The sequence below is a fragment of the Caretta caretta genome, chromosome 15 (assembly GCF_965140235.1).
Source record: "Caretta caretta isolate rCarCar2 chromosome 15, rCarCar1.hap1, whole genome shotgun sequence".
NCBI classification, from domain to species: domain Eukaryota; kingdom Metazoa; phylum Chordata; order Testudines; family Cheloniidae; genus Caretta; species Caretta caretta.
Window position 1 is genome coordinate 19,940,879 of NC_134220.1, and position 21,432 is coordinate 19,962,310.

A 21,432-nucleotide genomic window follows, 5' to 3' on the forward strand; every position below is an offset into this window, starting at 1 on the left:
TCTTTAACTTTTCTGACAGTATTTCTGGAAAGATGTTCCTTTTTCTTCAGTACATTTTTGCCAGAGGAGCGTAGAGAAGGATAAGTGTACTTTGTATACCAATTGTACTGTAAGGGAGTTCTGAAGGGCCCACAGTTCACATTTCCCATGCCTGCACTTTATATCCCCATTTTCAAAGCTATATATTGCCACTTCTATCCTTTCGAGCTCCACAGAATTAAATCAATGGGTAAAAGACCAGGCTGAAATCAAACCTAGCTCTTGAGCACAATTGTATATTATCGGGCCACTAAGTGGCCCAAATATATCTTTTAACAACAGTGTATTAACTAGACATATATTAGAATTACTGATTGCTTAACTCAAATACCAATCTAAATACATTTCTACAACCCTCTGGCTTTATAATACATAAGTCATATCAATTATGAGAAATCTCTTTGGGGAAAAAAATGAAAAAACATAAAAGTACCTGTGTTAAAAAGGCCATGGAATAGTCATTTCCCTGAGCAGCTACTTCTCGGATCAAATCCTTAGTGCCATTTTTCAGAAGCTTTTCTTCTACAGAATTACCACTTACAAGCCTAGAAAAAATGACAGAGAATTTGTTATACCATTCTCACAATGGTTTCCAGAAATCAAAGAATACCCTGAACAATAAAGCTGAACTTGTCTAGAGGAGGATAAAATGTGTATTCTTAAACAGTGTTAGCTAGCACATTTTAACTAACATATTTTCAAACTCTAGTGTGGACAGGGCAAGTTGTATTTACACATAAGCTGGTTGAGGTGAAGCCTCAACACCCCCTCCCAGCTAACACATGTTAAAAATACACTATAGTTGTAAAATATGCTAGTTAAAACATACTAGGCTAACACAATTTAAGGACACACCTTTTATCCTAGACAAGCCCTTGACATCGTATTTACTTTGTCTTAGATTTATCACAAAGGGTGGGCTATCATTAATAAAACTGCCATTATTTACAAATAAAAAACAACAGCATTTGTGAAACATATAATTTAATAATAAACATTAGAGAAAGAATCTATACTAGGAGTTTCTACCATTGAGCATTCTTACATTGTGATCGTTATTTATGATTTTTTTCACCTCTCAGTCCGATCTTACTGTAACATTTTCCATGAAGGGAACCCAAACACATCCATTATAAAACTCTCTATTAGTGATCAAATTAACATACCAAAGGGTAGTAATTCATCTAGAAAAATCAAGAGCAATTTAGCAGATTGTTAACGTGAATTTTCCATACTACAGAAGACTTCAGTATAAATGTTTCACAAAATCTATTGTTTTTAAGACAGACTATATTGTTAATTAGAGAGAAAGGTATGTGAAGTAATATCTTTAACTGGACCAACCTCTGTTGGTGGAAGGGACAAACTTTTGAGCGTCACAGAAATGCTGGCACTTCATTTTAAGTGGTCTTCTACAGCATGTGTGAACCTCTTCTGTTTAACAATCTGTCCCTATATGTATTGAGCTCAGACACTCTGGCTACCTTCCCCAGACCTGAAGAAGAGCTCTGGGAAGCTCAAAAACTTCCACCTTCCACCAACAGAAGTTGGTCCAATAAAAGATATTACTTCACAGACCTTGTCTCTCATATATCCTGGGACCAACACAGCTACAAGACACCAAACAAATATTAGTTATTATTGTGTCTGACTTCCTTAATTAGCTAAAAAATTAAGCTTTTTTCCATCTGAATTTTAAATCACATAGAAGCAATGTTTCCTGTTTTAAGTTTTAATTTTAAATTAGAGCATGCTATAGAAAAGGCTACTCTGTCTAACAGTCACCTGTATATGTGGATGTCTTTGCATCTCCCAATTCTGTCGCACCATTCCTGAGCCTTTGCATCCATCACTGGGTTTAAATCATTGTCATAGAATACAACAGTGTCTGCCTCCACAAGATTGACACCTGTGGAACGACTGTGAGAGGAAAGAATGGCACAGAAAATGCGCTTGTCTCTGTTGAAACTTTTCATCAGTTCCTAGATGGGGGGGAAAAATTGTAAGCAGAACCATAAACCAATACTGAAATAAGTTTACACTCACTCTGATGGAATGAAAAGTGAACAAAATCTAGATTTCTCATTCACTTTGAAATGACAAAGCAGGTTTCCTCTTCATGTATCATGCTCAAAATTAAAATTTAGAAGTATATCACAACTATATGTGTGCTAACAGACAAAGTGACCTTACCTGACGTTGTTCATGGTTAGCATATTCATCAATTCTGACAAATGTGAGAAAATGGAAGTTCAAGAACAGCTCCAGTATATCTAACATTAGAATCATCTGTGACAAAATCAGCACACGACGACCCTCGGCTTTCAGTTTCTGAAGCAAGACAGCAAGAGCTTCCAACTTTCCTATGTTTTAGGGAGAAGAGATTATAAAGACTTTATACACAAGATTCAACTGCTACCAGAGGAAGCAGATCTGTGTAATACAGGTTCTCCTTTACCTGAATCATACTGCACCAGTCGGAGGTCAGGGAACTCTAGTAAGTGTGGAGTTGTGATCTGGTGCAGCTGATGTAAATATGGAGTTGCCTTCTCCTTAAGATTGTGCTTGAAGATTTTCATCTTATGACTATATGAAGGGGGAGGTTTTGCTATATACAAACATGGGGGAGCAGCAACTGCAGCTGGTAACACACAGCGAGTCCTGTAAAATGCAGCAGAACTATTTCAATAGGCAGGAGGCGAAGAAACTGCATTTTTAAGTGATCAATTCTAGCAATCATCTTTCAGCGTCCCAGGGTAATCCCATTCTTACACCATTATATAGACAGCCTCACAATTCTTTGTAAAAAGAAAAGGAGTACTTGTGGCACCTTAGAGACTAACAAATTTATTTGAGCATAAGCTTTCATGAGCTAGAGCTCACTTCATCAGATGCATTCAGTGGAAAATACAGTGGGGAGATTTATATACATAGAAAACATGAAACAATGGGTGTTACCATACACACTGTAACCACTTAAGTGATCACTTAAGGTGAGCTATTACCAGCAGGAGAGCGGGGGTGGAAAAAACCTTTTGTAGTGATAATCAAGGTGGGCCATTTCCAGCAGTTAACAAGAACGTCTTAGGAACAGTGAGGGGTGGGGTGGGGGAATAAACATGGGGAAATAGTTTTAGTTTGTGTAATGACCCATCCACTCCCAGTCTCTATTCAAGCCTACATTAATTTTATCCAGTTTGCAAATTAATTCCAATTCAGCAGTCTCTTGTTGGAGCCTGTTTTTGAAGTTTTTTTGTTGAAGAATTGCAACTTTTAGGTCTGTAATCGAGTGACCAAAGAGATTGAAGTGTTCTCCAACCGGTTTATGCCCCCCCCCCCCCCCCCACCGTTCCTCAGACGTTCTGGTCAACTGCTGGAAATGGCCCACCTTGATTATCACTACGAAAGGTTCCCCCCCTCCCTCCCCGCCCCGCCAGTAATAGCTCACCTTATGTGATCACTCTCGTTACAGTGTGTATGGTAACACCCATTGTTTCATGTTTTCTATGTATATACATCTCCCCACTGTATTTTCCACCGAATGCATCCGATGAAGTGAGCTGTAGCTCACGAAAGCTTATGCTCAAATAAATTTGTTAGTCTCTAAGGTGCCACAAGTACTCCTTTTCTTTTTGCGGATACAGACTAACACGGCTGCTACTCTGAAACAATTCTTTGTGTATCTTACTAAATATTATAGCTGTCTCAGAGTAAAATGTTTTAATTAGTTTTTGTAGACCAATCTGGATAATAGCTACAAAATAATATTCTGCAATAAAACAATAAAGGATTAAAGCCTTGAGCCTGTAGACTGAGAACTTTACTCCCATGAGTACTCAGACTGTTTGCAGGATCAGGGTCTACGAATCTAAATATTAATTTCTACTCAATATGTCATGAGTAGGGCCCTACCAAATTCAGGGTCCATTTTGGTCAATTTCACTGTCATAGGATTTTAAAAATAGTAAATTTCATAATTTCAGCTATTTAAATCTGAAATTTCATGGTGTTGCAATTATAGGGATCCTGACCCAAACAGGAGTTGAGGGAGTGAGGGGGGTGTCGCAAGGTTATTGTAGGGAGTGCGGGGGTCGCGGTACTGCTACCCTTACTTCTTCGCTGCTGCTGGTGGCGGCGTTGCCTTCAGAGCTGGGCAGCTGGAGAGCGGCGGCTGCTGGCCAGGAGCCCAGCTCTGAAGCCAGGGCTGCCATCAGTAGCAGTGCAGAAGTAAGGACGGCATGGTAGGGTATTGCCACCTTTACTTCTCTGCTGCTGCCTGCAGAGCTGGGCCCTCAGTCAGCAGCCACTGCTCTGAAGGCCGCAGTGCAGAAGGAAGGGTGGCAATACTGCGACCCCCCCCCTAAAATAACCTTGCGACCCCCCTGCAACTCTCTGTTGGGTCAGGACCCTCAATTTGAGAAACGCTGGTCTCCTCTGTGAAATCTGTATCATATATGGTAAAAGCACACAAAAGGCCAGATTTCACGGTTCGTGACACATTTTTCATGGCCATGAATTTGGTAGGGCTCTATTGATGAGCTAGCGGCAGTTGAATGAATTTCCGTAAGGAAAAAAAACAAACATATTTATTCCATGCAAAGGAGATTGAAACTAGCATTTTTCCTGGCAGTGGCAATGGGTCAATTGCTCTCCAAAGAAGAGAGTGGACAGTCCATATGTAAATCAATCCTCCATTGTGCCAAAGAATGGCAGCTCAGACATTGGTAAGAAACAGCCCCAACTGTACCAACCCTACTGTAAGCAATTCAAAAGAAGTTTGAAATTCGCTCTCTAACACATTCCTTTGCACTGTGGGTTTTGAGGAAAACTGCACCCATTTTGCGCTACAGAGCCATCTGAAAGCTCATATGTTGAGAAATTCTTCTCATATCTTAATTGAAACACAGAAGACACGCAGACATATAGGAATAGAGGAGACAGTGACAATTATAAAGAACAAAAGATTCTACACTCAGCCATTAAGAAAAACATAACGGTTACTGTAATGCATGTCTGCTACTGCAATGCTAAATGGCCTAAAATGAACAAGCTATGAACAGGAAAAGGCAGTTTTACAGATGTTTGAAAAGAACTATCTTAGTAGAAATCCATAATCATGAAATCCACAAATTACCTATTAACAACACCCTTTAGGGATTCCTGCCGCTGATCGGATGTCAGGATCAGGGCTTGCAGTGGATCACTTCGGCTTTCAGAGGCACTCAAAGAAAGGCAACAGTTCACAAAGCCAGCCCACCTCCATTTGTTCTCCCCAGTGGCACAGTGTTGCGGGACCTTTCTTTCGCCAATCAAAGAGCAAAGTCCCAACAAGTCTCTGCCGTACACTGGCGCTCTGGAACAACGGCGCTCATTGCCAGAGAATATTCGGTCAAGGCGCTCCTTCAGAAGCCTGTTCTTTTCTTCAAATGAGTCCTTTGCCAAGAAACAGTGACAAAAAATGTGCTGCTTATAACGAGATTGACAAGAGCATGAGTTACTTTAGAGCGAAGCTGCAAGCATTAAAACAGCAGAGTAGAGATAAAGGACGTTTTATATCATTCAGTTGCCCAAGTGGTACAGCTACTTGGGTCCAACTGCTAAAGGATTAAAATTCCATGTACAATTGGAAGAGCACAATTTAATTCATCTCTAGTTAAAAGGTTCACTTCCAGCATGACTTTGAATTTCCTTGCTTTTGTTAACTTACATCTTCCTTATAGTTTCATAAAAAATTTTTTGTTAATTTATATGGAACACTCCAATAAATGTATAAACTTCCTAAGATACATCCGACTATTCATCCTGTGGAAGGCTTCTCCAAACGTTGCATAAGTTTGCTGTCTCCCCATATTTTTATGGGTATCCTAAAAATTTCTCACCTTTTCAACAACTTTTAAAAATTTAATCTATTTCTAAGCTTCCTCCATGTTAAGAACACACAGGGAATTTGATGGTTCTCATAATTGTTTCCACAACTGGAGGAAATTGTGTCTTTCTGTGCATTATTGCATACTTATGATCTATTTACTATGTAATATACTATATGCCAATACGCAAGCAATCCATTCACTGCTGTGGAGCTTTATTTACCAAAATACGTTTTCATTAATAATTCCTAGCCTGTTTTAAATTCAAAAGTCTAAACAAAATCTGAAATACTGAAAGAAATTGTTTTGCCTACCCTATAAATCAAAACTGCTATATATTCCAGCTGTATTTATTTAGTTTGTAAATTTTATTCCCATACTATTTGGAATTGATACAATATTAATTCTGAGAAGTTTTGTTTACACTGCAAAATAATTACAAGTACCTGTGATTGTCCACCATGGGTAGGTGCAGGTTTTAATGTTGGTCCTGTGTCACCTGATGTTAAGTTAGTAACTGCAGTTCTACCTGGAATACAAACTAAAGATAAACCAAGTGTTTATATTTATATCTATGATGTACAGAACCTCTCAGTCTTTACGGCAATATAATATTCTAACAATGTACCAATCTTGTCAGGATTCAAACAGCTGACAGATGTTCATACCAACTGCTTAAAAAACAAACAAAGCCCCAAAGGCAGAACAAAAGGACCACGGAACAGCCATTAAATACTAGCAAGCCAAGTTGAATTAGGACCAGTGACAGAGGTAAAAATTGCATAACCTGGTTATTCTCACTTCTGACAGAAATTAACCTGTTTTTGCTTCTACTTCAGTATACATACTGCAAGAGCTTTGTCCATTTAAAGTTCTCTTTGGGGAAAAAAGGCTTTGCTTTTTGTCTATAGCTTTGCTCAATTAACTTGCTTTTCTCCTTTAGTGAGAAGGTATCATTTGTCTACAGGACAGATCTGAAGGAAAAAGTTGTTAAATTTACAAGATAATACAGAGGAGGAGGAGGAGGAGAAATTGATTTTCAATCAGCTGGACTGGGCTTGTACTAAATAACCTTAATTTTTGTCCTCAGCTCTATTACTAGGACTTTGATTTATCTTCTCTTACTAGTGCATGTGATTATAAGTGTGGTATATCAAATTATTCTATCGTGATTAAAAAACCTAGTTTTGAGTCTCACCTTATAGGATTGTCAAGTATTCTCCACCATCTTATTTTTTTAAAGATGGTTTTGGTAAGTCTTTTCTGTATTTTTTCCCCTCTGTATTTATTTGTTCAGGGAAGAGCGACATGAAAGAGACAGTATTACTGTTAGGATTTTATATTCAGGCAATTCTTTTTGTACATTTACCATCTAGTATCTGCAGCGTATTGCTTTTGCAGGATTTAAGCAGCAGAGAGATGTTTAAATGTGAAGGCGAACCTAAGGTCACAACAAGTACCTGTGCCATAATAACTTGGCTCTGTATGAAGCACGTTGGTACAAACATGTAAATATATTGCCAATATTCATGTAATTACTTGTCTGTGTTCCTTCCCTTTCCCTACATATTTTGCACCACAAAAAATTATTGTCCTGTAAAGGAACACTAAATGTGTTCAGAAGTTGTGAGAGTGTTTTCGTCTTTCTGAAATTTGACTAAGCAAGTGTACAATCAACATTTCTGAGCAATGCCATTGCCTGGGTTTTGCTTTGCTTATGCAAAGACCTGGTGCTTTCATGATCTGGTGTGTATGCCATTTGCAACATTATTGTATTAGTCTGACAATTCGATAATTATCCAATTTTTAAAAAAACAAAAAAGAGTGTCCTGCCAGATAAAATGATGCTGTCATAATCTTAGGGATCTCATAGTAATTTAGATCTTCTTTCCAAAAATATATCAATTCAATATTCATACAATGAAACACAACATTTATATAATTAAAAATGCACCTAATACATCTTTTGTATAACATCTTTGCCTTATCTTGCAGCAGGTGTATGAATGCAGTTGCTTCCAAGTTCTCTCCCAAAACAGCTAAACCAGCTACTAGAATATTACACAATAGTAACAAATAAAACTACATACATCAAGGATAGCATTCACCTAGTGGGAACACAGTATTGTTCTTGATTTCTAGGGAAGATGTATAATTTCTTAGCACACACACTGCTCACCAATACTGAATGCTCTCAGTAGAAAGTTTGTACTAACTCCCTGCTACTCAATATGACACTGCATTTCGGGGCTGAATTGATACACTAATGAACAATTAGACTCAATTAGCACAATCTGTGGCAAATATATTATACAGTTAAGAGGAATAATCAACTGGAAGAAGCAAAGAGAGGACATCTTCTTGTGGAAACATTTTTACATTAAGCAAACGAGTGACTCTGAGCTTCCAGCATACATGCAAGTTTGCAATATACAGACACAAACAAACTAAGCAATTATGGCTTCCCATCATCTGCAATAATGGCATTCATTCAGCATTTAAAGCAAAGTCTTGAAAGTCAAAATAGATACTTCCAAAATATTTTTTACTGTGCTTAAAAGATGAATCACAGAAGTCATTCTTTAGTTTTCCTTTATAATATATAAAAGTAGCCTCAGTAGTTTCAGGGAGACTCTTCTCTCATGTTAAACAAATAGAATGTTTAAGCTTTTTACTTCAGAAATATACGGTCCTGAGAATTACCTGTTTTTCTTGGAGAACTTTAGCAATATTAGTGGTACTGAAACTGCACTGAAACGTGGTATCACGGCTGAAGGATGAAACATTAAGCTATACCACCTTCCAACCTAAGACTGTTTTGGTTTAAAGATTTGTGTTCATTTACAGTTTAGGTAACTCAATCCCTGCCACTTAAACAGAACAAAATAGCTCCGTCAGTTAGCAAGTGCATGTTTCTGAATTAATAATGGCAATTACCTGGTACCAATTAATAAGCAACTTGAAATACATAAAAAGCAATTTTGCTAGGTAGATGTCAAACCGGAGACATAACGTCACGATAGAGCACCTACCTTGCTGCGTTACTGCTGTAGAAGCTGGCACACCTGCTTGGTGCTGGTTTCCCAAAGCATTAAGAGCATTCTGAACAGTTCCAGCTTGAGAGACTGTCTGCATGACAACTGGGCCCTGAGGCCGCAAGTACTGCTGGCCTGGAGCCGAAACAATTTGAAGAACACTTCCTGCAATTGTGAGTTAAATGAAAAAAATTACTCAGTGCAAAAGAGAGAAGAACCAAACGTCTTCTCTGGCAGGGTGTATTACCACAACAGGTAAGGCATACCCTGCTGGGAATATCTCATTCAAAGTGAATGAATGTAAAGATACTGTTCATCTAATGCAAGAATTATTAATCTGAAACTAATTGAAGGAAGATCTTAAAATTACATCATTTCCTTACATGCCAGAAGGAAAAGGCAGCAAGGTATTCGGAATCTATGTAGGTATTTGTTTTTAAAATTACTCCCAATTATGTAATTTCTTTCCCCAAATATACAATATTTTAATTTTAATTTTGCTGTACATCTAATTTACTTACCGGATTCAAAATTTAAGATTTTCTGCTGTGAGGACAACCATTTTCTCAAAGTTACATATAGAAATATCCCCACTTAGGAAAGGAACCTCATAGGCTAAATCATTTTAAAACTAGGAAAAGCCCATCACCTTCCCTCCGCAATTACATCTATTTCATGGGCCTAATTAAAGCCTCTTCTTTTGCAGCTAAGCAAATTTCCCGAGAATCTGGGAGTTTACAAACCACAGAACCTCCATAACCAGAGCCAAGAGGGGCTGTTTCAGAGCAAGAATATCGTATGCCATGTACTCTGCCCATGGCAGTGGCTGGGTTAAAATAGACACACATTAGTTTATTATGGAGAGGTGCAGAAACAAGGTTAAAGATTACTTTAATTTTGCTCCACATGACTGTGTATTTAATTTTTAATTAAAGCATTACTTTACTCTATTTGCACGATATACATATAAGAATATATTCACGAATGAAATATTCAAATAAAATTTATAAAAATGCTGTTACCACATTTCCTCCAACAGGTGTATATTTTTTCTAGAGAGATCTACCTTGCTGCCCCTCACAGCACACACACAGAGGAAAGACAGAACAAATGGTATTATCAATGGAAAAAAATACCTCCTTTTTTAATATGCTTAAAGTACAGCAATGAGGAAAGCCTTCCCCGTTCCAATGATCTAGGGTATCAGCATTAGAAAACCCACTGATTGAAGCTGGACAGAAGAGTACCTTGCAGCTGCAGAGGCTGCCCTGCCGTCAGCTGGCGGAGTTGGCTGTGTGATAAAGTAAATTTATTCCCTTGAAACTGCAGTGTTACAGGTGTCTCTGGCTGTGCGATTCTGCCTTGTGCTGATGCTATGGAGGCCAGGTGGGCAATTTTTACTACCTCACCACCTGTTAAGGAGGGAAACATACATTAATGAATGCCCTTCTGTCCCAACAATTCTAAATGTTGGTTAGTAAACTGGTGCTGAAGCGCCTTCCATGCATAATTATATAAAGTGCTTCAAAAGTGTCATATAAAAGTTCAGCAGGTATTGCTTTCTGTGATTGTTGGACAGACTGGAAAAAACCGATCATTTAAAATTAAACATCAACATTTGAGAAGTTATCCATTCTCTTTTAGTTGCAAAAGTGTAAAAGCTACCTGAAAACTCATGTGACACTTTATAACAGAATAAGTATACATATTAAAGTGATCTCCACTGCCTTTTCAAGAGCACTAAGAGAGGCTTAAAGAAGAGACAAAATATTCACTCAAAATAAAATGAGAAAAAACACATTTTAAAAAGCTTGAAGATTAAAATGTGCAGCGTAAGCAAGATTTATATTAAGTGAGCTGCACTTTTAGACAAGTCAGAAAGCTCTAAAATTATAAGTATCGAGATTTTTCTGATTTAAATGCAGAAAGTTTACAAGCAAAAAGCGTCAAGTATAGTTACAAAATGATGGCATGAAACTTAGCTTTTGTAAAGGCAGTGCATTACCCCAGAGAGAAAAATTAATACATCGGTGCTCAGTATTCTATATACATGCTAATAGGCAGGGCACATACAACCTTAAAGCAAAGCCTCACTGCTTTTCTCTGCCTAACAGTTGTGACTTTTGTCTCTGCGAGAGAGGTCTTTAAGCAGATGGATTAGTGTTTAATATGAAAAGAATAATTAGGATAGAGCTAAAACATTTGGTCTGAAGGAAGTCTTGCCAGCAGAGGAAACATGCAGAAATAGGAGATTAAGTTGACACCACTAATGTATGTCCACAGCAATTCTATTGTTTCTTATCCAATTTTTGATTTTCCTTGGTCATAAGCAGCGTAGTGAGCAAGGCTAATCAGAAGAGTGAAAAAAAACAAAGATTCTGTACACATTTTAGGGTGCCTAGTAACTTAACCTCATTGTAGTAAAAAGGTGGGAGAAACCTTGAAAGGGGAGGCCACTTACTAGGCAACCGTGCCTGGGCCTGAGAGGTCAGTACCAGCCTCTGAGGCAGCACACTTTGTTGGAGGGTGTGCGAGGGGGCCTGTGGCTGGGTCTGGCCTAGCTGTGAGGCCTGGGCAGTGGTCTGACCCCGCTGCTTCACAGGATGGGCTGTGCTAGTTGCTGTGGTGAAGGTCGCTGCTGGCTGGTGTCGTGGAGCACTGGTAGAAGCCTGAGTTGTCTGAAACTGTGCTGCTGCCGCTGCAATCAATAAGGTTTGTTTGGGCAAGTTGTTAGAGGGTTTAGCTCCAGTGCTTTAAACAACCTGCATTAAAAAGAAACCTTCCAACAGGGTGTTACAATGGCTAAAGGAATGGCTTTTCCTTCCAGACTGGGGTTCCTACCCGTACCTATCGCGCCATCCTATTTTTACAACAGTATATCATTGGTAAGCATTTCTTAAAAAGACGAAGTATATACACAAAAGCCCTGTAAAACCCTAAACTCAAGAGAACATTATATACAGTTGGGGGTTTAAATACCAATTGTGTCCCAGTATATTTCATGCATTATCAGTTCGGCTACACCGGATTAGCTTTGCACTACAATGGTAGGTCACACTGTAGCAACTAGTGGAGGAAATGTACTGGCTATTAGTTTGTTTTTATTTTATTTTTTTAAAAGCCATTAGCAATCTAGATCATCAAGCTAGAGGAAAGAAGAGTTCTATTAACAAACTAGCATATGTCAGTATATTCAGAGGCTTAACTAACTCAGGTCGCAATACCTTTCTTACCTTGATTTGCAGATACTGTAGCAATGGGTGACCTTCCTCGCCCTTGTCCCTGCTGAGTTACTGTTGCTGTGGTCACTGTCCGCTGTACTTGAGCACTTGGAAAAACTACAGTCCTGCCCTCAGGCTTCTGCCCATACTGAACTGGCTGAAACAACCTGCAAAGTAAATGCAAAATAAAAGCTTAAGAGGAAATGATTAACCCACTCAACTTTCCCAGGGGAACAGGGAGACCAAGCCCACCTGTGCCTGCTAAATTTAAGCTTTCCTTTAAAAAAAAAAACAAATTTCAACTGACGCAATGCTGATTTCTTGAATCTGCAGACCAACAGCTTCATTGCCTCGGCTGCTGCTCACAGCTTTTCCAAGAGCAGCAACAGCATGACACTGAAAAAGAAGCGGATTGGCTTCATGAACTACTCTTCAAAACCCTTGTGGACAGCAGTGAAACCAACTAAAAATCGCTGACACTGTTGCTTGGAAAAGCTATGACTTGTAACACATAGGTGTGGAGTTGTATGAGGAAAGGAGAAGCCATAAGGAGGAGCGGAGCAAAGATATCCGGCCACTCGACCCAGCTAAGGAGAAGGAAGGAAGACAAGAAGGAAAGTTCCTTCTCCTTTGCAGATGTTTGCGTCTACAAGGGAGCATCTGAATAGGACTCAACACCGGTAGAAATTCCAGCATCCCACTTCTGCCTTCACTGATCAGTCTCTTATCTAATCATATTTAATACCAGACTCTGGCTGGCAGATATCTGATAAAGTTTGCAAGTCTTGTTATTACATACTAGAAAATCTACATGTATGCAGAAGTGCTGCAAAATCTGTACACTAAGCCCCAAGGGGATGAATTGCCACATTTCTTTCACCACAACACCAACTGATAGATTCCAGCATATACTTGTGTAGTACACATGCAGAAGAATTAAAACTACTACGATGGGCTGCAAGAATCGAGGCAGAAAGCAGGAAAAAGAAGGAGGTCCTCAGAATTTTCAAAGGGAAGTGGGGCACCCCCCTATGGCATCTCTAGAAAAAAAAATCTCTACAACCTCCAGATTCTTCAGTACATTGGTTCCTTACAAGAGAAATACTGTTAGAAAGCATACCACTGTTTGTTCCTATGCTATTGCAGACACAGCTAAATGTCTGAAGAACTACCTGCAAAATATTCACTAATTCTGCAAGATTTGCTTTCAGTATTTTCGGATTCCTAGACCCAAAGACGATTTACTTCTATATTAGTGTGAACCATAACACCACACTAGCCAAAGTAAAAATTCAGCAAGCCTAGAGATTGACTCAAAGTGGATTTCATGGCTTGTCTACACTGTGCTGCAGTGCGGACTATGGGAGTGTGAACTGCAGAAAGCACTAAAATGTTGTGCTCTAACTGCCTCACGTGGATGCTGCTGGCACACAGTAAAAGGTACCTACCTGGCGTTAACATATGTTAACGCAAACTAGGTACCTTTTAGTTGCGCCAGCAGCACCCACACAAGGCAGTTAGGTTGCAACATTTTGATGCCCTCTGCCATTCACATCTCCACAGTCAACACTGCAGCACAGCACAGACGTAGCCTGTGTCTTGTGTTTCACAAAGCAGCTCCATACAACGTGCCTGTCATGAAAGTGCGTCATGTCATAATGATGTTTTGTTGTTGATCTAGAGCCTGAGTCTGCTCAACTAACCCCCATTATCAGTTTATAGCACGCTTTACTAAACCAAAATCTAGTTTTGAGGGCAAACAAGCTGAAAGCGTGCCATACAATACTAACAAAATACAGAGTATGATGTGGTCTGACGAATGTAATGCATTACCAGAAGGGATCTTTAAATCTAACATTCAGTTTCATGGAGAAACATTTTGAAAATACAATGAACCTATAAACTAGATACAGGTAGAACTCAGTGACAGATGACTTCTGACAAGTTTAAGATGACCTGCATTCCTTTTTAAATATTCTAGCTCAAAGCAATAGCATTTTCATATGAAGTTGGGTGTACCTGCTTGGTTTGAGCTTCACGGGGTGGGGTCTGGCTGGATGATGAGGGGAGCTGTAAATCTCTTCAATAAGCTTTCTGGTCACCTTTTGTTTTGGCAGCACTTTTGCTTCATAGTGAGTCATTTTATTTTCTACCCCAATCAGATCAAAAAGACACATGTCTGTATCCTAGGGTTATTGTGAAACAATAAGGTTTACAAGTCAGCACATAAAAATAATAAAGTTCAACATAAATGACACAGAAAAATTAGACTCTCACCTTTTGGCTGTTTAAAGTGAAATTAATATTGCTGGCTTTTCTCATTTACAGCATACATTTCAATGGGGGGGTGGGAAAATCAGGATTTTTTTTTAAACTAATAAAAGTTAAACTGAAAATGCCAAATCTCCAGGTATTTTTTTGGCCGTAACTACAGTTGACAGTCCCATCTTTAGTATTAAATTGGCTAGGAGAGGAATTAAACTGAGAAGAGTTAGGGAAATCAGGACTGTGTTTTACCTAAGTTGCAGTTTTCCTGGTATTTCAAATATCATCAACTGAGCAAAATACCAGCAAATACAGTTTGTAAATATAAATACAGGGCATACACAGATTTTTAAGAGTGTGGAAAAAAGGTTCAACTGTCTTTTTAACATGCCCATCATTACGTAGGCATAGTACATACGCACTAAAGACAGCAACAAACCTATCCAAAGGGACCACGCCTTCAACTTTTAGCCTGCTTTCTTAAGGTGAAGAGGTTGTTTTCCCTTGCTCGTCTAGAGCGGCACTACTACTTTGGCAATAAGCCATCCCAAGCATCACCATTTGTGCTAACACAAGAACAAGAGCGCAAAGAATCAGAAAGTTCTCACCCTGGTATTAAAAAAGAAAGTCATATAGTGTCCCCTGCTATCCCATACTATGCCCAGGCCATTATAAATCCTGAAAGCAGGAAAATTAATTGGAACCCTGTAATTAAATATACTGCTACCGCCTATCCAGATTTTCTTCTCATTGAAGAGTGTTTTTTGGGGCATAGGAAAGCTCCTGAAGACAAAAAATACATAACAGTAATGCAAAATTAAGCCAATTTCTCTTCGGACAGCTGGAACACGAATGCAAACTTATTACTCGACCATTTCTTAAAACTCATACTGCAGGGAGAAAGAAAAATGTAGTAACGTGTGTTCAGTTAGGTGGTGGACTCCCAATAGCAAATTCATCCCACTTATAATCTACAGTTGGGCTTGTAGCACAGTCCCGTGAATGAGAGACTGATGCTGTGTTCACTAAACACCAACATTCTGCAAAGACAATTTTTAAACAGTTCACTTTTCCACTCACCTTCCAAACATCCCGCTCTAGTGCTTTTAGTACCAAAGAAGCAGTTCCGTATTCTAGTGCCTCTGATACATATGAGGAACTGGAAAGCCTGGGATTTATCAGGTCAGGGTGATTACAAATCCTTTGCAGCTGCATGAGAACGTAAAGGACACTGACAAAATGTCCACTTTTAAGAGCTTCCTGGGTTCTATCAAATAAAAAAAAATAATTTAAAATTTCTCAGTTTAAGCATAGTTTTTATAAAGCCTGAAAGAGATGGCATTGAACTCATAGGGCTAGAATTTGAAGTGTAATGTGTTAAATAGCAATCTTAATATATACTTAGGTTTTAAATGGAGAGATGTTCCAGGAGTATTTAGTGTAACACAATATCATTTCAAAATATGTAAATGTGCATTTGGAATTATGAAACTGAGGAACCAAGGACACTGCCTAAAGTCAAAAACAGTCTAAACCACGGGCAGCATCCGGCCCGCCAGACATTTTAATCTGGCCCTCGAGCTCCTGCTGGGGAGTGGGGTCTGAGGCTTGCCTGGCTCCGGCGCTCCCGCCGGGGAGCAGGGTTGGGGACCACTCCGCGTGGCTCCTGGAAGTAGCGGCATGCCTCTCCCCACCCTGGCTCCTATGCGTAGGGCAGCCAGGGGGCTCCGCTCCATACGCTGCCCCCACCCCAAGCAACTCCCATTGGCCGGGAACCACAGCCAAAGGGAGCTGCAGGGGCAGCATGTGCAGACGGGGCAGCGTGCAGTAGAGACACCTGGCCGCACCTCCACATAGGACACAGAGCGGGGACGTGCCACTGCTTCTGGGAGCCACTTGAGGTAAGCGCCACCCAGAGCCTGCACCCCTGAGCCACCCCCTCGTGCCCCAACCCCCTGACCCAGCCCTAATCCCTCTCCCGCCCTGGCACACCCTCCTGCACCCCAAACTCCTCATTCCCAGCCCCACGCCACAGCCCGCACCCCCAGCCAGAGCCCCCTCCTGCACCCTGAACTCCTCATTTCCGGCCCCACCCTGAAGCCCACATCCGCAGCCAGAGCCCTCACCTCCTCCTGCACCCCAGCCCCAATTTCGTGAGCATTCATGACCTGCCATACAATTTCTATATCCAGATGTGGCCCTCGGGCCAAAAAGTTTGCCCACTCCTAGTCTAAACAGACAGGTTCTCCACCCCACAACTCTGTCAGTCAGCAGCATCCTTACCCACACCACTATTCCTATCGTTTCACTCCTGGACATCCCATGAGTAGCAACTGACTGTTCTGTTGAACTCTGGTGGCTTTGTGGTTTGAAGAAGCACCCACAGAGGATAAAAATTATTCCAAAACAGCTTTTAATTGACCATGAGAACTTGATTTTAGGCTTCCAGAAGTAACTGGTTGTTTTTTTCCAAAGCCCATCATATTATTTGGCTCTAATGTTAGAAGTTTCAGGGTAGTTATGTCATATTCTTTGGTCACGAAAAGGTTAGGAAAAATATTAAATGCAACCACCCAGGACTTAAGTAGTTTTTTTAATCTCCTTATCCAAAGAGTAGAATCATAAGATTTTTTCACTTTGCTATTTGAATTACTTACCCTGGCTGCAATATGACATCTTCATACATAGCCTTTTGCCGGTTAGATAGACGACACTTTAGCACATGTTCATATTTTTTTGTTAGTTGCTTTTCAACATCTCTCTTTGATCTTCGCAAAATAAATGGTTGAATCATCTGAAAAATTTCATAGAATATCAGGGTTGGAAGGGACCTCAGGAGGTCATCTAGTCCAACCCCTGCTCAAAAGCAGGACCCATCCCCAATTAAATCATCCCAGCCAAGGCTTTGTCAAGCCTGACCTTAAAAACTTCTAAGGAAGGAGATTCCACCACCTCCCTAGGCAACGCATTCCAGTGTTTCACTAGGAGGGTGGTGAAAAAGTTTTTCCTAATATCCAACCTAAACCTCCCCCACTGCAACTTGAGACCATTACTCCTTGTCCTGTCCTCTTCCAACACTGAGAATAGTCTAGAACCATCCTCTCTGGAACTACCTCTCAGGTAGTTGAAAGCAGCTATCAAATCCCCCCTCATTCTTCTCTTCTGCAGACTAAACAATCCCAGTTCCCTCAGCCTCTCCTCATAAGTCATGTGTTCCAGACCCCTAATCATTTTTGTTGCCCTTCGCTGGACTCTCTCCAATTTATCCATATCCTTCTTGTAGTGTGGGGCCCAAAACTGGACACAGTACTCCAGATGAGGCCTCACCAATGTCGAATAGAGGGGGACAATCACATCCCTCGATCTGCTCGCTAATAAATTAAATAATCTTCCTTCACATTAAAGATACTTTGACAACTTGAAGCTAAGATTACCAGATATAATGCACACACAAGCAGCCACTTGTGTATAACGCGATTACGCTGCTACAAAACTGGCCGCAAAACTGCTGCTTGTTGGTTTTTATAATTTCTGCATAAAGATGCTCCGAAATCTAAGCTTTCGGTTTTCTTTTGCTTTTTGTTAAAGACAATTTTAGCCCTTATTGGCCGTGGGGAAACCCACACAAATCAAAACCCACCCTACAAGCTGGAAAAAGAATGTAAGTCAACCCTCCCCCGAGTCTGAAATGGCAGCTTTGAGAGAGGTGTGAACTGCTTGTATTCATAGTAAAGAGATGCTAAAGACTGATAATTATTTCAGTGATTATCATTTTAGCAGACACTTCCAGTCTCTCCCCCAACAATTTCTAAAATGCCCTTCTATCAGTATAAAATTCTGTGGCACACATTGAAAATTTGTGCACACCATATAAACAGCCAAATTGAACATGCAAATCTTTCTTAAGGTTTTACTAATGATTGTACTGGATTCCCAGAGGCAGATGGCTTGGGAAGATCCCTGCTGCATAAATTCTGGGCTCCATACTTTAGACCCAGTGTTCCACATAAGACACAATGCTCTGATCAATGTATAACACAATGCTTATAGAAAAGGAGTACTTGTGGCACCTTAGAGACTAACCAATTTATTTGAGCATGAGCTTTCGTGAGCTACAGCTCACTTCATCAGATGCATACCGTGGAAACTGCAGCAGACTTTATATACACACAGAGAATATGAAACAATACCTCCTCCCACCCCACTGTCCTGCTGGTAATAGCTTATCTAAAGTGATCAACAGGTGGGCCATTTCCAGCACAAATCCAGGTTTTCTCACCCTCCACCCCCCCACACAAATTCACTCTCCTGCTGGTGCTAGCCCATCCAAAGTGACAACTCTTTACATAATCAAGTCGGGCTATTTCCTGCACAAATCCAGGTTTTCTCACATCTCCCCCACCCCCATACACACACAAACTCACTCTCCTGCTGGTAATAGCTCATCTAAACTGACCACTCTCCAAGTTTAAATCCAAGTTAAACCAGAACATCTGGGGGGGGGGGGGGGGGGGTAGGAAAAAACAAGAGGAAACAGGCTACCTTGCATAATGACTTAGCCACTCCCAGTCTCTATTTAAGCCTAAATTAATAGTATCCAATTTGCAAATGAATTCCAATTCAGCAGTTTCTCGCTGGAGTCTGGATTTGAAGTTTTTTTGTTTTAAGATAGCGACCTTCATGTCTGTGATTGCGTGACCAGAGAGATTGAAGTGTTCTCCGACTGGTTTATGAATGTTATAATTCTTGACATCTGATTTGTGTCCATTTATTCTTTTACGTAGAGACTGTCCAGTTTGACCAATGTACATGGCAGAGGGGCATTGCTGGCACATGATGGCATATATCACATTGGTGGATGTGCAGGTGAACGAGCCTCTGATAGTGTGGCTGATGTTATTAGGCCCTGTGATGGTGTCCCCTGAATAGATATGTGGGCACAATTGGCAACGGGCTTTGTTGCAAGGATAAGTTCCTGGGTTAGTGGTTCTGTTGTGTGGTATGTGGTTGTTGGTGAGTATTTGCTTCAGGTTGCGGGGCTGTCTGTAGGCAAGGACTGGCCTGTCTCCCAAGACTTGTGAGAGTGTTGGGTCATCCTTTAGGATAGGTTGTAGATCCTTAATAATGCGTTGGAGGGGTTTTAGTTGGGGGCTGAAGGTGACCGCTAGTGGCGTTCTGTTATTTTCTTTGTTAGGCCTGTCCTGTAGTAGGTAACTTCTGGGAACTCTTCTGGCTCTATCAATCTGTTTCTTTACTTCTGCAGGTGGGTATTGTAGTTGTAAGAAAGCTTGACAGAGATCTTGTAGGTGTTTGTCTCTGTCTGAGGGGTTGGAGCAAATGCGGTTGTATCGCAGAGCTTGGCTGTAGACGATGGAACGTGTGGTGTGGTCAGGGTGAAAGCTGGAGGCATGCAGGTAGGAATAGCGGTCAGTAGGTTTCCGGTATAGGGTGGTGTTTATGTGGCCATTGTTTATTAGCACTGTAGTGTCCAGGAAGTGGATCTCTTGTGTGGACTGGACCAGGCTGAGGTTGGTGGTGGGATGGAAATTGTTGAAATCATGGTGGAATTCCTCAAGGGCTTCTTTTCCATGGGTCCAGATGATGAAGATGTCATCAATATAGCGCAAGTAGAGTAGGGGCTTCAGGGGACGAGAGCTGAGGAAGTGTTGTTCTAAATCAGCCATAAAAATGTTGGCATACTGTGGGGCCATGCGGGTACCCATAGCAGTGCCGCTGATCTGAAGGTATACATTGTCCCCAAATGTGAAATAGTTATGGGTAAGGACAAAGTCACAAAGTTCAGCCACCAGGTTAGCCGTGACATTATCGGGGATAGTGTTCTTGACGGCTTGTAGTCCATGTTTGTGTGGAATGTTGGTGTAGAGGGCTTCTACATCCATAGTAGCCAGGATGGTGTTATCAGGAAGATCACCGATGGATTGAAGTTTCCTCAGGAAGTCAGTGGTGTCTCGAAGGTAGCTGGGAGTGCTGGTAGCGTAGGGCCTGAGGAGGGAGTCTACATAGCCAGACAATCCTGCTGTCTAAGGTGCCACAAGTACTCCTTTTCTTTTTGCGAATACAGACTAACACGGCTGTTCATCTGAAACCTGTTTCCTCTTGTTTTTTCCTACCCCCCCCCCCAGATGTTCTGGTTTAACTTGGATTTAAACTTGGAGAGTGGTCAGTTTAGATGAGCTATTACCAGCAGGAGAGTGAGTTTGTGTGTGTATGGGGGTGGGGGAGATGTGAGAAAACCTGGATCTATGCAGGAAATAGCCCGACTTGATTATGTAAAGAGTTGTCACTTTGGATGGGCTAGCACCAGCAGGAGAGTGAATTTGTGTGGGGGGGTGGAGGGTGAGAAAACCTGGATTTGTGCTGGAAATGGCCCACCTGTTGATCACTTTAGATAAGCTATTACCAGCAGGACAGTGGGGTGGGAGGAGGTATTGTTTCATGATCTCTGTGTGTATATAAAGTCTGCTGCAGTTTCCACGGTATGAATCTGATGAAGTGAGCTGTAGCTCACGAAAGCTCATGCTCAAATAAATTGGTTCGTCTCTAAGGTGCCACAAGTCCTCCTTTTCTTTTTGCGAATACAGACTAACACGGCTGTTCCTCTGAAACCTGTCACAATGCTTATAGAAGGAGTTCCTGTATCAGCTGATCCAAATGTTAAGAAAAGGCAGAGAATTCATCAATCTGAACCCTCCTGAGTCAACTGTGTTTGGATACTGACGTAAAAATGAGAAAAAAATTAAGTGACATACTCTGTGTAATCTTATAACAAGTTTATGGCAATAATCCTGATTCTCCTCATTGGCTGCCTTCACTGGGAAATCTAGATAAGATCTGGAAATTCCTGGAATTAGAAAATGCACCATGGTCCACAACTCCATCAAAGTGTTATGCAAAGGAGTGTCTATCAGGAGCAAACGATGCTGGCTGTGAACAATAAGAAAAAGAAACTCAGTAATGAGGTTTAACAATTAAGTAGTTTTAAAT

At 40.7% G+C, this 21,432-nt stretch overlaps 1 protein-coding gene across 11 annotated transcripts in view; it reads right to left on the minus strand.

The window, feature by feature from the left end:
* EP400 (E1A binding protein p400) overlaps nucleotides 1-21,432 on the minus strand; it is a 67,782-nt gene that overhangs the window by 22,758 nt on the left and 23,592 nt on the right. For 9 of the 11 annotated variants that reach the window (XM_048822147.2, XM_048822145.2, XM_048822144.2 and 6 more), the window contains 14 exons: nucleotides 21,198-21,372; nucleotides 17,085-17,221; nucleotides 15,508-15,694; nucleotides 14,182-14,348; nucleotides 12,175-12,329; nucleotides 11,403-11,639; nucleotides 10,189-10,353; nucleotides 8,939-9,106; nucleotides 6,353-6,447; nucleotides 5,174-5,472; nucleotides 2,498-2,700; nucleotides 2,233-2,402; nucleotides 1,825-2,021; nucleotides 473-584 (listed from right to left, as the gene is read on the minus strand). In XM_048822147.2, the coding sequence (XP_048678104.2) occupies nucleotides 473-584; nucleotides 1,825-2,021; nucleotides 2,233-2,402; nucleotides 2,498-2,700; nucleotides 5,174-5,472; nucleotides 6,353-6,447; nucleotides 8,939-9,106; nucleotides 10,189-10,353; nucleotides 11,403-11,639; nucleotides 12,175-12,329; nucleotides 14,182-14,348; nucleotides 15,508-15,694; nucleotides 17,085-17,221; nucleotides 21,198-21,372 (2,467 nt within the window). Of the gene's footprint in view, nucleotides 1-472; nucleotides 585-1,824; nucleotides 2,022-2,232; nucleotides 2,403-2,497; nucleotides 2,701-5,173; nucleotides 5,473-6,352; nucleotides 6,448-8,934; nucleotides 9,107-10,188; nucleotides 10,354-11,402; nucleotides 11,640-12,174; nucleotides 12,330-14,181; nucleotides 14,349-15,507; nucleotides 15,695-17,084; nucleotides 17,222-21,197; nucleotides 21,373-21,432 lie in introns of all 11 variants that reach the window. The other 2 variants (XM_075119992.1, XM_048822148.2) reach the window with 2 other exon arrangements.